We start from the raw sequence: 23,795 nt of genomic DNA, 5'->3' as shown, positions 1-23,795 counted from the left end.
TCTACACTATTTAATTTATATAGTGTGGAGGGAGGTGTGGCCAGCGCGCCTGCCGAAGCAAAGGTCACCGCCTCTATCTATGATGCTGAGGACTAGCACCATCGAATAGCATGTGCTGACGGCGAGACACAGCTGGCAGGTGATTAGATCTCACAGGTGGTACGTGTTAATTTAATCATCTGTTGTCTTTAAGAGTAAGCGGCCGGGAGCAGGAGGGGAGAGAGGATATGGAGGTGGCTGAAAAGTCACGTCATGCTGGAGAGAAATCAGTTGAGAAATTTTATGGGCTTTAAAACCTTGTTTAAAACTGCAAGCTTGCCTCCTGTGCCGTGCCTAGCAGTGGAACTGATAGGAAGCGACTTCCACAAATAGTTTTGATGATGTTTTTATTTTATGTTTTTAATTTGAATTATGATTTTTTTTTTTTTTTTGCTTTTTAATTTTCTGCAAAGCAGTTTGACTTGCCTTAAGTACGAATTGTACACTACAAATAAATTTGCCCTTGCCCTGCCTAAATAGGGAGGTCTGGACCACTTTTAAATGTGTGATAGGAAGCGACTTCCACAAATAGTTTTGATGATGTTTTTGTTTTATGTTTTTAATTTGAATTATGATTTTATTTTATTTTTTTCTTAATTTTGCTTTTAATTTTCTGCAAAGCACTTTGACTTGCCTTGAGTACGAATTGTGCACTATAAATAAATTTGCCCTTGCCCTGCCTGAATAGGGACCACTTTTAAATGTGTTATCAGTTGTACACACAGTCTAAGAGGTTCACCCTATACATGCCTACTAATTGTACACACAATTTACTACATTGTACACACTGTTTAGTGCATGTTACTTGGTATGTTAGTAGATCAGGCCCGAAGTCGGTAATAATGTATGAATATGTAATAAGAACTATTAATTGTAAAGTAATTGTCAGTGTAAACCCTGTGACTAGCAGCAATCGACTATTTCAGAATCATACTTAGAATTACTCACCCCGGGTCGAGCGTATGATACCAACTCTGTTGTTGTACTAAAAAAAACGCCCCGAATTGGAAGAGCACGCAGTTGGAGACCTGAGACAAAACTGAGAAGAGCATCTGGGCGTTGATCAAACCGGATGGCGGGGTACTTCGCACCACCTTCTTCCATGCGGGGTTCAGACTCACTAAACAAAAAAATGTTGAAAGAGTAGTAATTGTTGGAAAAAAAATAACATTCTTCAACGCGGCACATTTGAAGCATCAAGATTTGACATGAACGCAATGTTACTCACTTGTGAAGGGAAGGAATAAACAAATGCCGTAGTCAATAAACACAACCTGGGCGTTTCCAAACCAGCTGGGAATCTAGAGAGGACATGATTAGGAACCGAGAAAGGACATGATCAGACGCCAGAAGGTTCCCTCCACACTATGCATTAACCATTATTTTAAACATTGTTATGTATGTTATGAAGTAATGTGAATTATATTTATATAGCGCTTTTCTCTAGTGACTCAAAGTGCTTTATATATCCATCCATCTTCTTCCACTTATCCGAGGTCGGGTCGCGGGGACAGCAGCCTAAGCAGGGAAGTCCAGACTTCCCTCTCCCTAACCACTTCGTCCGGCTCTTCCCGGGGGATCCCGAGGCGTTCGCAGGCCAGCCAGGAGACATAGTCTTCCCAGCGTGTCCTGGGTCTTCCCCGTGGCCTCCTACCGGTTGGACGTACCCTAAACACCTCCCTAGGGTGGCGTTCGGGTGGCATCCTGACCACATGCCTGAACTACCTCATCTGGCTCCTCTCGATGTGGAGGAGCAACGGCTTTACTTTGAGCTCCACCCAGATGGTCGAGCTGTTCACCCTATCTCTAAGGGAGAGCCCCGCCACCCGGCGGAGGAAACCCATTTCGGCCGCTTGTACTCGTAATCTTGTCCTTTCGGTCATAACCCAAAGTTCATGACCATAGGTGAGGATGGGAACGTAGATCAACCGGTAAATTGAGAGCTTTGCCTTCCGGCTCAGCTCCTTCTTCACCACAACGGATCGATTAAGCGTCCGCATCATGATCCACTCTTCCCTCACTCGTGAACAAGACTCCGAGGTACTTGAACTCCTACACTTGGGGCAGGGTCTTCTCCCCAACTCGGAGATGGCACGCCACCCTTTCCTGGGCGAGAACCATCGACTCGGACTTGGAGGTGCTGATTCTATTCCCAGTCGCTTCACACTCGTCAGCGAACCGATCCAGTGAGAGATAAAGATCTTGGCCAGATGAAGCCATCAGGACCACATCATCTGCACAGTGCAGAGATATAATCCTGCAGCAAAGGGCTTTATATAGTGAGACCCAATATCTAAGTTACATTCAAACCCATGTGGGTGGCACTGGGAGCAGGTGGGTAAAGCGTATTGCCCAGTGAGGAGGATGGTAGAAGCGGGGATCGTACCTGGAACCCTCAAGTTGCTGGCACGGCCGCTCTACCAACCAAGCTATACCGCCCCTCTAGTTTCAATTAATGTAACCACATTATATCTCGGTATATATTTTATCAAATAAAATCACATTTGTCACTGAAGGTCTCGATGCTGTTTGTTCTTATGCTCAGCAAACCGAAGAGTGCCACGTTTTTGTTTTGTTTTGTTGCAGGGCTGTTGTGGTACTAATGAATTAGTTATTTTTTGGTGTTAGCCGGGGTGTATTTTGTAGCGTCCCGGAAGAGTTAGTGCTGCAAGGGGGTCTGGGTATTTGCTCTGTTGTGTTTATGTTGTGTTACGGTGCAGATGTTCTCCTGAAATGTGTCTGCCATTCTTGTTTTGGTGTGGGTTCACAGTGTGGCGCATATTTATACGGTCACCCTCAGTGTGACCTGTATGGCTGTTGACCAAGTATGCCTTGATTAACAATCAATTCACTACCTCGCTCTCTCTGTCTCTGCCTCTCCCTCACGAATGCTGCTGCGTGCACACACCTTCAAAATTAGTTTTTTCTTTTTAACCCTTTCTTACCACTGCACGTACATTGATAATACATGCAACCCTGACTCAAAATGCCGGACATTTGAGGCATTTAAGAAACTCCGCCCGGACAGCCCTGCAAATTAGGACATGTCCGGAAAAAGAGGATGTATGGTCAGTCTACATTAATGTTGCATAACTTCAACATTTTCACAAGAGTGGTTCATGATGACTGTAAAAAAACAAACAAAAACAAAACGATCTTGGCCGTTAACTCCATTTGGTTTGTTGTGTAATGGTAGGACTATAGGGTTGTACGATACACTGCTACTAATAGCCGCTACTGTTGTACTAATGAATTAGTAGGGTTTTTTTGGTGTTAGCGGGGGTGTATATTGTAGCGTCCACGAAGAGTTAGTGCTGCAAGGGGTACTGGGTATTTCTTCTGTTGTGTTACGGTGCGGATGTTCTCCCGAAATGTGTTTGCCATTCTTGTTTGGTGTGGGGTTCACAGTGTGGCGCATATTTGTAACAGTGTTAAAGTTGTTTATACGGCCACCCTCAGTGTGACCTGCATGGCTGTTGACCAAGTATGCTTGCATTCACTTGTGTGTGTGTTAAAGTCGTATATATTATGTGACTGGGTCGGTACGCTGTTTGTACGGAGGAAAAGCGGACGTGACGACAGGTTATAGAGGACGATAAAGGCAGTGCCTTAAAGGCACGCCCCTGATAATGTTGTCCGGGTGGAAATCGGGAGAAATTCGGGAGAATGGTTGCCCCGGGAGATTTTCGGGAGGGGCACTGAAATTCAGGAGTCTCCCGGGAAAATTGGGAGGGTTGACAAGTATGGCGAAGAGTCATTGGGACATCACTACATTTACAGGAATGCACCAAATCTAAGCATGGGGCTAAAAAGTAGGGTATTGGTGTTGGGTCTTAAAATGTGCAAATCATGCGTAATAGTTACTGAGATGAGAAGATTGACACTGCAGAATTGGATGATGCTGTAGAGGGCCATGAATTTGAACACAGAGAAGGATGTGATAAGAGCCGCACGGCCCTCCCTGAGGACAGGAGAAAAAAAAACAACATTACTCAAATGTTCCAAAAATGATCAAAAACAAAAAATGCATATGACTTTACGTCCATGTATTTAGAGATTTAAGCCGTTAGTAAGTGGTATAGCACCAGGAGATGACTTACAGCAGGGGCCACCAAACTTTTTGAAACCAAGAGCTACTTCTTGGGTACTGATTAATGCGAAGGGCTACCAGTTTGATACACACTGAAATACATTGTCAGAAATAGCCAATTTGCTCAATTTACCTTTAATAAATACATCTATATATATATAAAAATGGGTATTTCTGTCTGTCATTGCGTCGTACATTTTTTTTTCCTTTTATGGAAGGTTTTTTGTAGAAAATAAATGATGAAAAAAACACTTAATTGATTGGTTTAAAAGAGGATAAAACAGGAAAAAAATGAAAATTTAACTTTGAGACAAAGTTTATCTTCAATTTCGACTCTTTAAAATTCAACCGAAAAAAAGAAGAGAAAAACTACCTAATTCGAATATTTTTGAAAAATTTAAAACAATAATTTATGGAACAGGTGACATCATACGCAAATACGGTGTTAGCTTTCACTGTTATGCTGATGACACCCAACTCTACATGCCCCTAAAGCTGACCAACACGCCGGATTGTAGTCAGCTGGAGGCGTGTCTTAATGAAATTAAACAATGGATGTCCACTAACTTTTTGCAACTCAACGCCAAAAAAACGGAAATGCTGATTATTGGTCCTGCTAGGCACCGACCTCTATTTAATAATACAACTCTAACATTTGACAACCAAACAATTCAACAAGGCGACTCGGTAAAGAATCTGGGTGTTATCTTTGACCCAACTCTCTCCTTTGAGTCACACATTAAAAGCGTTACTAAAACGGCCTTCTTTCATCTCCGTAATATCGCTAAAATTCGCTCCATTCTGTCCACTAAAGACTCTGAGATCATTATCCATGCGTTTGTTACGTCTCGTCTCGACTACTGTAACGTATTATTTTCAGGTCTCCCCATGTCTAGCATTAAAAGATTACAGTTGGTACAAAATGCGGCTGCTAGATAGATATGTCCCGGCAAGAAATCTGCGTTCAAAGGACTCCAGCTTATTAGTGATTCCCAAAGCCCAAAAAAAGTCTGCGGGCTATAGAGCGTTTTCATTTCGGGCTCCAGTACTCTGGTGCCCTCCCGGTAAAAGTTTGAGATGCCACCTCAGTAGTAGCATTTAAGTCTCACCTTAAAACTCATTTGTATACTCTAGCCTTTAAATAGACTCCCTTTTTAGACCAGTTGATCTGCCGTTTCTTTTCTTTTCCTCCTATGTCCCACTCTCCCTTGTGGAGGGGGTCCGGTCCGATCCGGTGGCCATGTACTGCTCGCCTGTGTATCGGCTGGAGACATCTCTGCGCTGCTGATCCGCCTCCGCTTGGGATGTTTTCCTGCTGGCTCCGCTGTGAACGGGACTCTCGCTGCTGTGTTGGATCCGCTTTGGACTGGACTCTTGCGACTGTGTTGGATCCATTATGGATTGAACTTTCACAGTATCATGTTAGACCCGCTCGACATCCATTGCTTTCCTCCTCTCCAAGGTTCTCATAGTCATCATTGTCACCGACGTCCCACTGGGTGTGATTTTCCTTGGCCTTATGTGGGCCTACCGAGGATGTCGTAGTGGTTTGTGTTGTGGTTTGTGCAGCCCTTTGAGACACTAGTGATTTAGGGCTATATAAGTAAACATTGATTGATTGATTGATTGATATTCAGTCAGCCACCGATTGTGCAAGTTCTCCCACTTCAAATGATGACAGAGGTCTGTAATTTCAAGTGTGAGAGACAGAATGCGAAAAAAAATCCGGGAATTCACATTGTAGGAATTTTAAAGAAGTTATTTGTAAATTATGGTGGAAAATAAGTATTTGGTCAACCATTCAAACCTCTCACTGATGGAAGGAGGTTTTGGCTCAAAATCTCACGATACATGGCCCCATTCAGTCTTTCCTTAGCACGGATCAATCGTCCTGTCCCCTTAGCAGAAAAACAGCCCCAAAGCATGATGTTTCCAGCCCCATGCTTCACAGTAGGTGTGGTGTTCTTGGGATGCAACTCAGCATTCTTCTTCCTCCAAACACGAGTTGAGTTTATACCAAAAAGTTCTATTTTGGTTTCATCTGACCTCATGACATTCTCCCAATCCTCTGCTGTATCATCCATGTATCCATTTTGGTGAGAACTTTGAATGGTTGACCAAATACTTATTTTCCACCCTAATTTACAAATACATTGTTTAAAATTCCCACACTGTGAATTCCTGGATTTTTTTTCACATGCTGTCTCTCACAGTTGAAGTGTACCTATGATGAAAATTACAGATCTCTGTCATCATTTTAAATGGGAGAACTTGCACAATCGGTGGCTGACTAAATACTTTTTTGCCTCACTGTATGTGGAGAGGCGGAGCCGACAGGCCGACAGCGGGATAGGACAAATCGTGGTCCTACCCAAGATGGCGGCCAGGAGGCGGAGTATGTTGCTGAATGGAGTGGCGGGGCGCGCCTGGAGTGCCGCTGCAGCGATCAGAACCAGGTGCGTAATTCACACGCCTGCTCTCAATCTGTGCATCTCCTCCTGCTGTATAAAAGAGGAGGAGGAGAAATTGCGGCAGAAGGAGTAGGAGAACCACCAGACGAACGAAATGAGCAAGCCGAGATGAACGATGAGCCCCCGAGGAAGACGGAGTCACCAGCGACCGAAAGGCCAGCCGAGTCGAGCAGCAGAGGAGGAAGCGCTGGAAATCGGCGCGACCGACTAGGACACAAACTGGTTTATTGAAAGAATAAACGAGAGTCAAACCTGCTCCGCCATTTCTTTCATCAATGGTCCATGCAACCCGCACGATGGCGGTTGGAAGCCGTTCACAACATACTACAGTGGTAATGGACACTAGACGAGACCAAACACCGCAAAAAGTAAGATTAAATATTTGCTTATTTTCTGTCTGATAAGATACTTCTTCTCACTAAGCAGATTTTATGTTATATAGCTCGGTTGGTAGAGTGCCCGTGCCAGCAACTTGAGGGTTCCAGGTTCGATTCCCGCTTCCGCCATCTTAGTCACTGCCGTTGTGTCCTTGGGCATGACACTTAACCCACCTGACCCCAGTGCGACCCACACTGGTTTAAATGTAACTTAGATATTGGGTGTCACTATGTAAAGTGGTTTGAGTCACGAGAGAAAAGCGCTATATAAATATAATTCAATTCAATACAGAGGTGCCTTACCACTTCAAATCGTTTTGAGCAGGAGCTGAAGATACATCCTCGTTCAAATCAATTGAAATTCCATGGATCCGTTCTGGGTGCCCAAAATCACCACAATTTTAACATGTAACATGCGTTTTAATAAGTAAAATAAACTTCGAGAAAAAGAGACTTGTATCAAAAACAATTGGACAAAATGTAATACAAAACACCACTAAGTAAAGCAATATTAAGTATTCCCAGGGCGTTCCTCTCCTGCTGCAGTCAAACTGCAATCAGCACACCCGACGCTGATGAGTCTCCTGCCTTCATAAGCCAGCGGTTACTGCGTTTCAGTGCCAGAACGTAGCTACTTGTACTTGTACAGTAAGCCTCACACGTCTCTCGCTTCTTTGCTCTTTGGGTTTCCCCTCCGTCATGCTCAATGTGTCTTGTCCTTTGTCGCCACCCAGCAACCCTTCGTCATCCCCTGGTTTCCCTGTGTGTCTCGTCTCCCTGGATCCCCTCTGGACTCTCTGCTGCCTTCCTGGATCTCGACCTCACGCCTGCCCTTGGACCATGACATCCCACTTCAGCACCTGACCTCCTGCCTGTCCATAGACCTCCGAGCCTGTCTTGCCCTTTCTGTACTTCCGCATTGATCTTAATTCTACATGCATCAAACACACTTTCAACAGCTTTTCCATATTGCAGATTTTTATTGGTCTTATTTGAACACGTATAGGTTCAAAATATTGCATCATATTTTTACATTTTCTTTACTTGTCAAGACGGAGCAGGAAGAAACAGTGCTGATTTGATGATACACCTTCTCCACTTCATATCAGTTATTTACAAAGGAGCAATCCCTGTACTCTGTATGTAAAGATTACAATCGGTGTAGTGTCAATCTATGTAGAGCCACCAATATCTGCATTGCCAACACATGGTTTCCCCGGAAGCGGATCCATCAATGGACCTGGTACAGCCCCGACATTTAAGATCAAAGGCAAATTTCTTCGACCCAGAATTTTAATGCACTGATTTATTTTAAACTGAATGTTTTTACACTGTATTTTATTACACTGATTTTTTTACACTTAAATTTTATGACACCGAATTTTAAAACATTGAATTCATTCTCAATGAAATTGAGCCAAACCAGCCAACTTTGGCTGGCGGTGGAGTCTCGACTTTAGTTTACTTTTGAGTTTATTATCAACAACCGTGTTCCAATGTGAGAACCTTTACTCAATTTCTAATGACCCACTTGCACTGGCTACAGCCCTGGTAGCCAACACCAACAATCAAACCTGAACTAAAGTGCCTCATTTAGTAAAGAAATGTACCTAATGAGGGTGGTTACGCAGGAGATGTTTGGGATAGACGACGTGAAGGGAGAAGCCACCGAGGCCTCGAGTTCAGACAGAGAGATTCCACTGTGCGCTTTCTTCAGGGCCTGAAACAAGACAGACAACAATCTCTGAAATTGTATTTGTAAAAATAGTCTGCGTATCATACAGTATATCAAAAAGTCAGATCACGGCATATTATAGTGTACGAAGTACAGTGTGTGCATGTGTTTTACAAACCCCGTTTCCATATGAGTTGGGAAATTGTGTTAGATGTAAATATAAACGGAATACAATGATTTGCAAATCATTTTCAACCCATAATCAGTTGAATATGCTACAAAGACAACATATTTGATGTTCAAACTGATAAACATTTTTTTTGCAAATAATCATTAACTTTAGAATTTGATGCCAGCAACACGTGACAAAGAAGTTGGGAAAGGTGGGAATAAATACTGATAAAGTTGAGGAATGCTCATCAAACACTTATTTGGAACATCCCACAGGTGTGCAGGCTATTTGGGAACAGGTGGGTGTCATGATTGGGTATAAAAACAGCTTCCCAAAAAATGCTCAGTCTTTCACAAGAAAGGATGGGGCGAGGTACACCCCTTTGTCCACAACTGTGTGAGCAAATAGTCAAACAGTTTAAGAACAACATTTTTCCAAGTGCAATTGCAAGAAATTTAGGGATTTCAACATCAACGGTCCTTTATATCATCAAAAGGTTCAGAGAATCTGGAGAAATCTCTCCACGTAAGCGGCATGGCCGGAAACCAACATTGAATGACCGTGACCTTCGATCCATCAGACGGCACTGTATCAAAAACCGACATCAGTATTTAAAGGATATCACCACATGGGCTCAGGAACACTACAGAAAACCACTGTCACTAAATACAGTTGGTGGCTACATCTGTAAGTGCAAGTTAAAGCTCTACTATGCAAAGCGAAACCCATTCATCAACAACAACCAGAAACGCCCCCGGCTTCTCTGGGCCCGAGATCATCTAAGATGGACTGTTGCAAAGTGGAAAAGTGTTCTGTGGTCTGACTAGTCCCCATTTCAATTTTTGGGGGGAAATATTCGACATTGTGTCATCCTGACTATAGGGGAAGCGAACCATCCAGACTGTTATCGACGAAAAGTTCAAAAGCCAGCATCTGTGATGGTATGGGGGTGCATTAAAGCCCAAGGCAAGGGTAACTTACACATCTGTGAAGGCACCATTAATGCTGAAAGGTACATACAGGTTTTGGAACAACATATGCTCCCGTCTAAGCGCCGTCTTTTTCATGGATGCCCCTGCTTATTTCAGCAAGACAATGCCAAGCCAAATTCAGCATGTGTTACAACAGCGTGGTTTCGTAAAAAAAGAGTGCGGGTATTTTCCTGGCCCGCCTGCAGTCCAGACCTGTCTCCCATGGAAAATGTGTGGCGCATTATGAAGCGTAAAATACGACAGCGGGGACCCTGGACTGTTGAACGACTGAAGCTCTACATAAAACAAGAATGGGAAAGAATTCCACTTTCAAAGCTTCAACAATTAGTTTCCTCAGTTCCCAAACGTTTATCGAGTGTTGTTAAAAGAAAAGGTGATGTAACATAGTGGTGAAAATGCCCTTTCCCAACTACTTTGGCACGTGTTGCAGCCATGAAATTCAAAGTTAATTATTATTTGCAAAAAAAATAAAACATTTACGAGTTAGAACAACAAATATGTTAACTTTGTAGTGCATTCAATTGAATATGGATTGAAAAGGATTTGCAAATCATTGTATTCTGTTTTTATTTACCTCTAACACAATTTCCCAACTCATATGGAAACGGTGTTATTTTACCGCTAGATGGCTCTCATTGTGTTAAAAAAAACATATTTACAAAGCAGTAAACATGTTTTTATGCTCTTGCTGTGAAAATATTCAATGTATAACCAATTACTTTTGTACATACAGAATACTCACCCCACAGTCATTAGCGCCATCTCCACACATCCCCACCATGTAACTGGAAGATTAAAACATAACAATGAGAAATGCACATCGTTCTCCAAATGTTGTGTTTCATCAAAGTGCATAACTATAGCTGACTCAATGTTCTGAAGGACTTCCACCAGCTGAATCTTCTGGTCTGGGGTCATGCGGGCGAACACAGTGGCTCTCAGGAGGAACTGCACCACCCCCACGAGGAGAGAGAAAGTATGACATCCAGGCATTTTTACTCTGGGAGTGTTGAACACAAAACACTTAAGTAGCCCAATGCATCCTAGTACCTTCTGGGAAAGTTCTGGAAAGTGTTGTGTGATGACAGCGAAGGCTTGGCCGGTTACAGCAAAGTGATAGCCTGGCTCCTCCTCCTTGTCCTTCAATCCATCCCCAGCAAAGCTGACCTCAGCAGTCTGAATGAAGGAATACAAATAGAGGCAGAAAGAACAGAACTAGAGATAATGGCTTTTTTTGCCCGATATCCAATATTCCGATATTGTCCAACTCTTAATTACCGATTCCGATATCTAATTTTGTTGTGATGCCCCGCTGGTTGCATTGAACAATGTAACGTTACCATGAATTAATTAACCCCGACTTAAACAAGTTGAAAAACGTATTTGTGTGTTACCATTTAGTGGCCAATGTACGGAATATGTACTGAACTGTGCAATCTACTAAAAAAAAGTTCAATCAATCAATCAAAAATTTTCCAAAATAAGAGAACAACTTCAACTCCAGTTTTGGGAAGAAAATGCCAATATGGCACTGCCATATTTAGGGACCGAATGTCCCTTTGGAACAGAGGACCCTATTGAATTTCTAGCGTTTAATTCTTTCTTTCTTTAATATTATTCCGCAGTTTTGAGCTTCAAAACTCACCAAATTTGACACACACACATCAGGACTGGCGAACATTGCTATTTAATTAAAAAACCTAACCCCAAAACTAAAAATTGCGCTCTAGCGCCGCCTATGAAGAAAACACAGACAAAACTGCCTGTAACTTCCAGTAGGAATGTTGTAGCGACATGAAGTGAAACCTCTGTGTAGGTCTCACTTAGACCTAGATTTCATACACTGACATCCTTCAGCAAAAATCAACAGGACGTTTGCAATTCCCCCTTCAAAACAAAAGTTTTGTAAAAACACTCACCTTTGCCTCTTCTAGCTGTAATTTGACGCCCTTAACATGCCTCAAAACTCACCAAACTGGACCCACACATCAGGACTGCGGAAAATTGCGATCTAATCAAAAAAACCTAACCCCAAAACTAAAAATTGCGCTCTAGTGCCCCTAGGAAAAAAACACAGACAAAACTGCCTGTAACTTGCAGTAGGAATGTTGTAGCGACATGAAACAAAAACCTCTATGTAGGTCTCACTAAGACCTAGATTTCATACACTGACATCCTTTGGTAAAAATCAACAGGTTGTTTGCAATTCCCCCTTCAAAACAAAAGTTTTGTAAAAACACTCACCTTTGCCTCTTTGAGCTGTAATTTCAATCACTCAATCAATGTTTATTTATATAGCCCCAAATCACAAATGTCTCAAAGGACTGCACAAATCATTACGACTACGACATCCTCGGAAGAACCCACAAAAGGGCAAGGAAAACTCACACCCAGTGGGCAGGGAGAATTCACATCCAGTGGGACGCCAGTGACAATGCTGACTATGAGAAACCTTGGAGAGCACCTCAGATGTGGGCAACCCCCCGCCCCTCTAGGGGACCGAAAGCAATGGATGTCGAGCGGGTCTAACATGATACTGTGAAAGTTCAATCCATAGTGGCTCCAACACAGCTGCCCCAACAATTTGACGCCCTTAACATGCTTCCAAACACATCAAACTGGACACACACATCAAAACTGGAGAAAATTGCGATCTAATCAAAAAACTTAACCCCAAAACTAAAAATTGCACTCTAGCGCCCCTTCGGAATAAAACACAGAAAAAACTGCTACTAGGAAGAAAACACAGACAAAACTGCCTGTAACTTCCAGTAGGAATGTCGTAGAGACATGAAACAAAAACTTCTATGTAGGTCTCACTTAGACCTACATTTCATATATTGACAAGCCCCTGCAAATATCAAAAGGAAGTTTGCAATTCCCCCTTCAAAACAAAGGTTTTGTAAAAACCGGTCACATTTTTTCAAACATTATCTCCTCTGACCGCGTTTGTCGTGTCGGCTTGAAACTACTACAGGAAAGAGATTGAACCCTTCTGATTAAAAGTTGATGAAAGAGTTTTAATTACTGCTACGGTTTTGATTTGATCAGCCTTCAAAGAACTGCTGCGCTGAAAACCATTTCAAAGATGGCCGCCGTGCGCAGACACAGTGAGGGACATTTTTTTTCTTTTTTTCTCCGTACCGTGAGGGAGGGGCTGTGATCGTCTATAGCAAGATGGCTGCCAGGTGCCGTAGCTAAGCCGGTATGTTTTAAAGTAGTCGTTTGCCTGCATATCGTAAAAACAACCGTCCAACATTTTACAACTAATTGTAAACTTATAGGTGACGACCATCAGGGCCGAGTTGCGACGAGAGAGTGTGTCGGTGTTAATACATTACGCTGAGTTGGTAAGTCTATCTGTTTGCTAATAGTAGCTACTAGCCGTACCCCTGTATTTTCAATGGGTGGTTGAATTTTCGACATTACATTTTAAAGCATTTATCGGTTTAGAGATGTCCGATAAAATATATATATATATATATATATATATATATATATATATATATATATATATATATATATATATATATATATACATATATATATATATAAGCATTTATCGGTTTAGAGATGTCCGATAATATATATATATATTATATATATATATATATATATAATATATATATATATTATCGGACATCTCTAAACCGATTAATGCTTTAAAATGTAATGTCGAAAATTCAACCACCCATTGAAAATACAGGGGTACGGCTAGTAGCTACTATTAGCAAACAGATAGACTTACCAACTCAGCGTAATGTATTAACACCGACACACTCTCTCGTCGCAACTCGGCCCTGATGGTCGTCACCTATAAGTTTACAATTAGTTGTAAAATGTTGGACGGTTGTTTGAAAATATATATATATATATATATACACATATACATATATGCTTTTTGATGCCAATTAAGGCCTTAATTTGAGCTAAATTCATTTGATGACTTTAAATGCCCCACGGAAACCCTGACGTTTCCCTTTTCTTATTATTTAGTCTGTGTTTCACCTGATTGTTGTTCACAACATGGTTGTCAGAGTAGCGCCATGTGATACTCGCAGGGTTCTCCTCGTTTGGAGGCCCAGCATCAGCAATAATAATGTCCTCATGGGCTTGAACCATCCCACAGTCTCGAGCCACCGATATTGCTGTCGACATGTTGTCACCTAAAAAAGGACCTTGTTCAGTGACCTACAGACAATGATGACACAACGAGAAAACACTTGTATTTCTAACTTTGGTTACCTGTGACCATCAAAGTCCGAATATTGGCTTGTCGCAAGTCAAGCAACACCCCAGAAGTCTGTTCTTTGATTTTATTCTGCATGACGATCAAGCCTAGGAAGTCCATGTTGGTCTCTAACTGCTCTCTGTTAGGGCCAACACACACACATCAAAATGTTAAATAAATTAAGTTAGCCAGAGTATTATACATCACGGAATTAAAGGGTTTTGATAAGTCTTGCCTGGTATTTGCGTATCTCCAAGTCCTTCTCTTACAGTTTAGTTACATGTACTTTAATTTGCCAGAAATAACAGCCCCAACCATTTTGTAGAACACGTCTGGAAAATGTGAGACTAAATGTTTATGTCACTCAACATTTGTCTACTGTTTGTACATTGTGGAAAATATTCGCTTGAGGCTTGCATGTCTTCCGAACCCATAGGGGGTACCACAAATGAATGGTCATGTGAAATAAATAGAACAAACCTTGACGCCAATGAGGTTTGATGTCGGACCTGTTTCCAGTGAGGTCTGGCTGCTCTTTGTCATCGATTCTGTTTACAACGTTTATGAACATTGGGCCCCATTCAGCAATAAGTTCCTAACTTTTGTCTTATCTTTCTTCCTAAGTGATTTCCTAAGAAGAGTCCATTCAAATTTATGACGTGTTCATAAACGGCCAAATTGTTCCCACCTGCTGTTCTTAAGTTGCTAAAAGCCAAATGGTTAGTGCGTGCACGTCTATCATAATTTGCATATAAACACGCCCTTATTTCCCCAATATGCATATGTAATTCCGTAATTCCGTAATTTGCATAGGTATCCATCCATCCATCCATCCATTTTCTATGTCCTGTTCGGGGTCGCGGGGGTGCGGGAGGCTATTTCAGCTGCATTCGGGCGGAAGGCGGGGTACACCCTGGACAAGTCGCTACCTCATCGCAGGGCCAACACAGATAGACAGACAACATTCACACTCACATTCACACACTAGGGTCAAATTAGTGTCGCCAATCAACCTATCCTCAGGTGCATGTCTTTGGAAGTGGGAGGAAGCCGGAGTACCCGGAGGGAACGGGGAGAACATGCAAACTCCGTACAGAAAGATCCCGACCAAGCCTGGGATTGAACTCAGGACTACTTAGGACCTTTGTATTGTGAAGCACGCACATTAACCCCTGTTCCACCGTGCATAGGTAAACAGCCTTAATTTCAGAGTGTTAGACGCCTGTTGGTCTTCTAAAGCGTTACCAATAACTAAATCATCCATCCATTTTCCTACCGCTTATTCCCTTTTGGGGTTGCGGGGGGCGCTGGCACCTATCTCAGCAACAATCAGGCGGAAGGCAGATTGAGTTAAGTTTATACCAAAAAGTTCTATTTTGGTTTCATCTGACCACATGACATTCTCCCAATCCTCTGCTGTATCATCCATGTATCCATTTTGGTATAAACTCAACTCGTGGTGTTTGGAGGAAGAAGAATACTGAGTTGCATCCCAAGAACACCATATCTACTGTGAAGCATGGGGGTGGAAACATCATGCTTTGGGGCTGTTTTTCTGCTAAGGGGACAGGACGATTGATCCGTGTTAAGGAAAGAATGAATGGGGCCATGTATCGTGAGATTTTGAGCCAAAATCTCCTTCCGTCAGTGAGAGCTTTGAATGGTTGACCAAATATTTATTTTCCACCTTAATTTACACATAAATTATTTAAAATTCCTACAATGTGAATTCCTGGATTTTTTTCTTCTCACAGTTGAAGTGTACGTATGATGAAAATTACAGACCTCCGTCATCATTTTAAGTGGGAGAACTTGCACAATCGGTGGCTGACTAAATATTTTTTGCCCAACTGTATATTTAAATTGACAAAGGTAACAAACACAATTTGGGAATAGAACACATCATCAAAATGTCTTTTGGCAGCTTGGTTAGTTCAGCAAATACCGCAGCTTAGAGTCTGACCACTTAAATGCTAAACTATATTTGATGCTTCTTTTAATGTGTAAATACAGCATGTTAGACCCCGGAAATATTTATGCAACACAAACAGTTAAAACTTTTCTTTCTGCTCCTGGTTTGGAGTTTTTGTGCAATAAATGTATTGCAGTAACAGTATAGAAGAACACTTACCGACTGAGGTTTTGGACTTCTTGCCACGAGAGTTTGGACTCCAGTTGGTGATGTGCCAGGGCTATAACCCTGAAACCCTGCCGGGTGTAAGTCTCCAGCGTCTCTGTGAAACTCTGAGGGACTGTGGACACAAAAATATATTTGGAGCTTGGTATATTGAAGGCCTACTGAAATTAGATTTTCTTATTTAAACTGGGATAGCAGGTCCATTCTATGTGTCATACTTGATCATTTCGAGATATTGCCATATTTTTGCTGAAAGGATTTAGTAGAGAACATCGACGATAAAGTTTGCAACTTTTGGTCGCTAATAAAAAAGCCTTGCCTGTACCGGAAGTAGCAGAAGATGTGCGCGTGACGTCCCGGGTTGTAGGGCTCCTCATATTGTTTATAATCATAGCCACCAGCAGCAAGAGCGATTCGGACCAAGAAAGCGACGATTTCCCCATTAATTTAAGAGAGGAAGAAAGATTCGTGGATGAGGAAAGTTAGAGTGAAGCACTAGAAAAAAGAAATAAAAAGGCGACGGCTCCAGGCGACGGGAGTGGGAGCGATTCAGATGTTATTAGACACATTTACTAGGATAATTTTGGAAAATTCCTTATTTTCTTATTGTGTTAATAGTGTTTTAGTGAGAATATAAAGTCATACCTAAAAAGTCGGAGGGCTGGGATGACCGCCAGTGTCTCTAAGAGAAGCCAATGGAGGAGCCAAGATCACAGCTGCCTTTTTGACAGCTGCTGCAGGAGGACGCTAACTCCGCACAAGTCTCCGGTAAGAGCCGACCTAATATCACAATTTTCTCATCCAAAACCTTGCTGGTTGACATGTGGTAGAGAAACATGTTCGCTAAAGCTTCACAACAAACAAAGAAACACCGGCTGTGTTTCGGTTGCTAAAGGCAGCTGCAATCCACCAACAGCATTCTTCTTTATAGTCTCCATTATTAATTGATAAAATTACAAAAGATTTAGCAACACAGATGTCCAAAATACTGTGTAATTATGCGATGAAAAGGGATGACTTTTAGCTGTAAGTGGTGCTGGGCTAAAATGTCCCCTCCAACCAATAACGTGACAAACACGCGTCATCATTCCGCGACATTTCCAACAAGAAACTCCGCGGGGAATTTTTAATTGTAATTTAGTAAACTAAAAAGGCCGTATCGGCATGTGTTGCAACGTTAATATTTAATCATTGATATATAAACTATCAGACTGCGTGGTGGGTAGTAGTGCGTTTCAGTAGGCCTTTAAGGTTTTTATTGTTAATTTGCTTGATTGAAGATACTCATTGGTATGGCATGGCATGGTAGTTAACGCCCACTGTGTGATGCCACAGGACACACGGCTTAAGTTGTCTGTGGACACGTGTCTGACCTGTGTGTGGCTTGCAGAGGTTAACCACAGTCTCTGGGGCTCCTTTCAGGTAGATGTCAAAGTGTTTTTGTCCCAGTTGTCTGACCACCACACTCATCCTCTGCAGCGCTGAGGAGAAGGGAAGCTGACGCACGATGCCAAACTCCCCCCACTGAAAGTTGCATGTCGAAGATTTTAACAAGGATGCGTTTCCGTAAGATGCTGAAAGTGAAAAAGATACTGGTAACTTACAAACCCCGTTTCCATATGAGTTGGGAAATTGTGTTTGATGTAAATATAAACGGAATACAATGATTTGCAAATAATTTTCAACCCATATTCAGTTGAATATGCTACAAAGACAAGATATTTGATGTTTAAACTGATTAACATTTTATATTTTTTTGCAAATAATAAACAACTTTAGAATTTGACGCCAGCAACACGTGACAAAGAAGTTGGGAAAGGTGGCAATAATTACTGATAAAGTTGAGGAATGCTCATCAAACACTTATTTGGAACATCCCACAGGTGTACAGGCTAATTGGGAACAGGTGGGTGCCATGATTGGGTATAAAAACAGCTTCCCACAAAATGCTCAGTCTTTCACAAGAAAGGATGGGGCGAGGTACACCCCTTTGTCCACAACTGTGTGAGCAAATAGTCAAACAGTTTAAGAACAACGTTTCTCAAAGTGCAATTGCAAGAAATTTAGGGATTTCAACATCTACGGTGCATAATATAACCAAAAGGTTCAGAGAATCTGTAGAAATCCCACCAGGTTAGCAGCATGGCCGGAAACCAACATTGAATGACTGTGACCTCCGATCCCTCAGACGGCACTGTATCAACAAACGACATCAATCTCTAAAGGATATCACCACATGGGCTCAGGAACACTTCAGAAAACCACTGTCACTGAATACAGTTCATCGCTACATCTGTAAGTGCAAGTTAAAGCTCTACTATACAAAGCGAAAGCCATTTATCAACAACATCCAGAAACGCCGCCGGCTTCTCTGGGCCCGAGATCATCAAAGATGGACTGATGCGAAGTAGAAAATTGTTCTGTGGTCTGACGAGTTCACATTTAAAATTGTTTTTGGAAATATTCGACATCGTGTCATCCGGACCAAAGGGGAAGCGAACCATCCAGACTTTTACCGACGCAAAGTTGAAAAGCCAGCCTCTGTGATGGTATGGGGGTGCATTAGTGCCCAAGGCATGGGTAACTTACACATCTGTGAAGGCACCATTAATGCTGAAAGGTACATACAGGTTTTGGAACAACATATGCTGCCATCTAAGCGCCGTCTTTTTCATGGACGCCCCTGCTTATTTCAGCAAGACAATGCCAAGCCACATTCAGCACGTGTTACAACAGCGTAGCATCGTAAAAAAAGAGTGCTGGTACTTTCCTGTTCCGCCTGCAGTCCAGACCTGTCTCCCATGGAAAATGTGTGGCGCATTATGAAGCGTAAAATACGACAGCGGAGACCCCGGACTGTTGAACGACTGAAGCTCTACATAAAACAAGAATGGGAAAGAATTCCACTTTCAAAGCTTCAACAATTAGTTTCCTCATTTCCCAAACGTTTATTGACTGTTGTTAAAAGAAAAGGTGATGTAACACAGTGGTGAACATGCCCTTTCCCAACTACTTTGGCACGTGTTGCAGCCATGAAATTCTAAGTTAATTATTATTTGCAAAAAACAAAAACAAAGTTTATGAGTTTGAACATCAAATATATTTTCTTTGTAGTGCATTCAATTGAATATGGGTTGAAAAAAATTTGCAAATCATTGTATTCCGTTTATATTTACCTCTAACACAATTTTCCAACTCATATGGAAACAGGGTTTTGTAATAAAAACACAAACTTTAAGGATTACTTGCTGCGGGTGTCGGACTATCGTGGAAATTTGAGCATTGTAAATTTCTGTTTGTTCTTTTTTTGGCTCCTCGAGGATCTGGACAAAACATAATGGGATAATAATGGCTTCTTAAAAACATGAAGACCACTCATGTACAACGCAGCCTTTGCACATCTTTGCATTTAAAGATTTGAATTTCCTCACCCAGCCAGTAGCACTGAATACTTTGAGGTCAATAGGGTCTCCACAAAGTTTGTCCTCTATGCTGATCAGTGAGTGGCAGGTAGCCATGCAGGTGACAAACGACGTCTTCATAAGATTCTCTGTAGCTATCTCAGTCTCTGGGGGGGAAAAACTGGAGGACGAAGAAGAGGCAACTTAGGTTAATTGCTGTGACTTAAAGGGACTGTTTGCAAAATTTACACGGATGCCTAACCCCTAACCCCCTAATAGTGATTTGGATATTTAGCATTAGATATCATTGAATGTACAAACCCCGTTTACATATGAGTTGGGAAATTGTGTAAATATAAACGGAATACAATGATTTTCAAATCGGAATACAATGATTTTCAAATCCTTTTCAACCCATATTCATTTGAATGCACTACAAAGACAACATATTTGATGTTCAAACTCATAAACGTTTTTTTTTTGGCAAATAATAATTAACTTAGAATTTCATGGCTGCAACGCGGGCCAAAGTAGTTGGGAAAGGGCATGTTCACCACTGTCTTACTGTCGTATTTTACGCTTCATAATGCACCCCCCACATTTTCGATGGGAGACAGGTGTGGACTGCAGGCGGGCCAGGAAATAACCCGCCTTCTTATTTTACCAAGCCACGCTGTTGTAACATGTGCTGAATGTGGCTTGGCATTGGCAGGAGCGTCCATGAAAAAGATGGCAGCATATGTGGTTCCAAAACCTGTATGTACCTTTCAGCATTAATGGTACCTTCACAGATGTGTAAGTTACTGTGCTGTCTGAGGGATCGAAAGTCACGGTCATTCAATGTTGGTTTTCGGCCATGCCGCTTACGTGGAGTGATTTCTCCAGATTTTCTGAACCTTTTGATGATATTATGGACCGTAGATGTTGAAATCCCTAAATTTCTTGCAATTGCACTTTGAGAAACGTTGTTCTTAAACTGTTTGACTATTTGCTCACGCAGTTGTGGACAAAAATGCTCAGTCTTTCTTGTGAAAGACTGAGCATTTTTTTGAAAATGCTGTTTTTATACCCAATCATGGCATCCACCTGTTCCCAATTAGCCTTTTCACCAGTGGGATGTTCCAAATAAGTGTTTAATGAGCATTTCTCAACTTTATCAGTATTTATTGCCACCTTTCCCAACTTCTTTGTCACGTGTTGCTGGCATCAAATTCTAAAGTTAATGATTATTTGCAAAAAAAACATGTTTATCAGTTTGAACATCAAATATGTTGTCTTTGTACAACATTCAACTGAATATGGGTTGAAAATGATTTGCAAATCAATGTATTCCGTTTATATTTACATCCAACACAATTTCCCCAACTCGTATGGAAACGGGATTTGTATATTCTATCATAACAGCAACACGATTGCAAGTTTATAATTGCTTCTCTCGGAATGTTTTTGTAAGTGTGCACAAGCTACCTGTGCATACGTGGTGACAAAACGGGGTGAGTGACCGCTTCAAACACCAATAATTTTTAAACCGTTTAACCGTTTTAACACAAATGTGTTCTGTTAAACCACTGATGTTAACACAAGTTCGCCAATGGTTTTCTTGTTATATTGTTTTGCTGAGAAAAATGTAACTTTGAGCAAGTTGCAAACAGCCTCTATCACAATTGCCCGCATCCATCTGATATAAAAAAATATTAAAGTTAGTATTTTTTTACTTAAAAACATTCAAACACATTTTCCTGGAATGTGTTTTGTGCTTTCAGGGATTATGTTTCATCAATAATACTACATATAAATCCGGTCAAAATTAATGCATTAAAAATGTGATTAATCTTAAAAAATGTATTGCATTAATCATGAACACACTAAGTAAATTATATTTTACATAGCGCTTTTCTCTAGTGACTCAAAGCGCTTTGCATAGTGAATCCCAATATCTAAGGTTTTGGAACAACATATGCTGCCATCCAAGCGCCGTCTTTTTCATGGACGCCCCTGCTTATTTCAGCAAGACAATGCCAAGCCACATTCAGCACGTGTTACAACAGCGTGGCTTCGTAGAAAAAAGAGTGTGGGTACTTTCCTGGCCCGCCTGCAGTCCAGACCTGTCTCCCATCCAAAATGTGTGGCACATTACGAAGCGTAAAATACGACAGCGGAGACCCCGGACTGTTGAACGACTGAAGCTCTACATAAAACAAGAATGGGAAAGAATTCCACTTTCAAAGCTTCAACAATTAGTTTCCTTAATTCCCAAACGTTTATTGAGTGTTGTTAAAAGAAAAGGTGATGCAACACAGTGGTGAACATGCCCTTTCCCAACTACTTTGGCACGTGTTGCAGCCATGAAATTCTAAGTTAATTATTATTTGCAAAAAAAAAAATACATTTTATGAGTTTGAACATCAAATATCTTGTCTTTGTAGTGCATTCAATTGAATTTGGGTTGAAAATGATTTGCAATTCATTGTATTCCGTTTATATTTATATCCAACAATTTCTCAACTCAAATCGAAACAGGGTTTGTATCTTGACAAAAAAGACTATGTGTTGTTTGGGAACAGTTGGTAATGGTTGTGTACAGTAAAGCTTTTCATGAACTCAACTCTCCTTAATGTGTGTTATTAAATGTCTGTTTTACGACTTAGATCAGGCCTGGGCAATTATTTTGACTCAGGGGCCACATTTAGAGAAAAAAATGTGTCTGGGGGCCGGTATATCTATTTTTAGGGACACTAATGAAACTTCACAGTAATGTCTGATTGAATGTTAGAAATGTTATGACAGACCACCTTAAAAAATGTATAGGAATTTTTCATTTTTTTATGAACGATAAAACACTGAATATTGACAACATATGAACGTCACCCCCCCTTTCGGTCGACATATTTTACAACCAAGTGAAAAAAAAAAAAAAAAAGTGAAATATGAATGCGACGGTACAAAATAAACCCACCTACATTCTGATATATCTGATATGTAACTAAGCTCTAAAACAGGGCTGGGCAAATATTTTGACTCAGGGGCCACATTTAGAGAAAGAAATGTGTCTGGTGGCTGGTATATATATTTTTAGGGACACTAATACAAAACTTCACAATAATGTCTGATTGAATGCTAGAAATGTTATGACAGACCGCCTTAAAAAACGTAATGGAATTTTACAGTTTTCTATGAAGGATAAAACACTGAATATTGACAAAATATGAATGTCACACCCCCTTTCAATTGATATATTTTACAATCAAGTGAAACGCAACAAACAGTGAAATAGGAACGCGAAGGATACAAAATAAACCCACCTACAATCTGATATATCTGACATATTACTAAGCTTTACAACTTTGTTGTGAAAAGCTCCTTCCACGTCTGTAGAAACGCTTCCCGCCCACACTGCTGGGTGCCTCGTCTGAGCTGCTGTGACTTACATTACCATAGTAACTAATTAGATGAGCATACTAACTAGTATATCATGCAAAAGCGCAGATTCCAACCATTGAAATACTTTGTATAGTTGAAGACTTACGGTAATTCGAAAACATCACTGCACATCATAATGGAAGCTAAACTTTCCATCTTAAAGATCTAAAATAAATATTTGGGAATGTCCGGCGGGCCAGATTGAAAAGCTTAGCGGGCCACATGTTAAGTTGCCCAGATCAGCCTTAGATGAAAAGTGCAGTCATGATTTTGGTTTACAGAGTAAACAACTAAAAACTAAGGTTTTGACCATTACTTTCTCTAAACCAGGGGTGTCAAACATACGGAAGAGTTTTATCCGGCCCGCGGGATGAGTATAACAATTGGTCGACATTTTTTAATGAAAGAAACTGCTGTTCTAAATGTGTCCACTGGATGTCGCAATAGCAATTTTTTTGTATCTTTGTAGATGATGCTACATATGTAAAAAAATATAAATAAACCACATTATGTTAGTGCACTAGTCGTGGAAAATGAGCAAAGTGCATAAATAACTTGCTGTAATTATCCATCCATCCATTTTCTAGCGCGTATTCCCTTGGGGTCGCGGGGGGCGCTGGTGCTTATCTCAGCTATAATTGGGCAGAAGGCGAGGTACATCTTGGACAAGTTTCCACCTCATCGCAGGGCCTGCTGTAATTAGATTTTTTTTTTTTTTTTTTTTTTTGATAGATTGAAAATTAACACCAATGAGTTGACTGATAAACATTATCACATAATTTACTCAGAA

At 41.1% G+C, this 23,795-nt stretch overlaps 1 protein-coding gene across 6 annotated transcripts in view; it reads right to left on the bottom strand.

The window, feature by feature from the left end:
- The window catches only part of LOC133568155 (polyamine-transporting ATPase 13A3-like), a 69,129-nt gene that overhangs the window by 14,120 nt on the left and 31,214 nt on the right, over nucleotides 1–23,795 (bottom strand). For 2 of the 6 annotated variants that reach the window (XR_009809539.1, XM_061919895.1), the window contains exons 15-27: nucleotides 19,616–19,766; nucleotides 19,430–19,507; nucleotides 17,558–17,708; nucleotides 16,179–16,299; nucleotides 14,062–14,186; nucleotides 13,825–13,982; nucleotides 10,867–10,992; nucleotides 10,685–10,764; nucleotides 10,559–10,601; nucleotides 8,588–8,697; nucleotides 3,904–4,000; nucleotides 1,268–1,340; nucleotides 988–1,159 (exon numbers count right to left, since the gene is read on the bottom strand). Coding sequence is in view for 3 of the 6 variants with exons in the window: in XM_061919895.1 (XP_061775879.1) it covers nucleotides 988–1,159; nucleotides 1,268–1,340; nucleotides 3,904–4,000; nucleotides 8,588–8,697; nucleotides 10,559–10,601; nucleotides 10,685–10,764; nucleotides 10,867–10,992; nucleotides 13,825–13,982; nucleotides 14,062–14,186; nucleotides 16,179–16,299; nucleotides 17,558–17,708; nucleotides 19,430–19,507; nucleotides 19,616–19,766 (1,485 nt within the window). In the remaining 3 variants the exon portion in view is untranslated. The remainder of the gene's footprint in view (nucleotides 1–987; nucleotides 1,160–1,267; nucleotides 1,341–3,903; nucleotides 4,001–8,587; nucleotides 8,698–10,558; nucleotides 10,602–10,684; nucleotides 10,765–10,866; nucleotides 10,993–13,824; nucleotides 13,983–14,061; nucleotides 14,187–16,178; nucleotides 16,300–17,557; nucleotides 17,709–19,429; nucleotides 19,508–19,615; nucleotides 19,767–23,795) is intronic. The other 4 variants (XR_009809540.1, XM_061919896.1, XR_009809541.1 and 1 more) reach the window with 2 other exon arrangements.

Source organism: Nerophis ophidion, linkage group LG14, assembly GCF_033978795.1.
Source record: "Nerophis ophidion isolate RoL-2023_Sa linkage group LG14, RoL_Noph_v1.0, whole genome shotgun sequence".
Classification (NCBI taxonomy): domain Eukaryota; kingdom Metazoa; phylum Chordata; class Actinopteri; order Syngnathiformes; family Syngnathidae; genus Nerophis; species Nerophis ophidion.
Note: the sequence above shows the minus strand (reverse complement) of the source record. Positions and strands in the feature narration are given on the sequence as shown.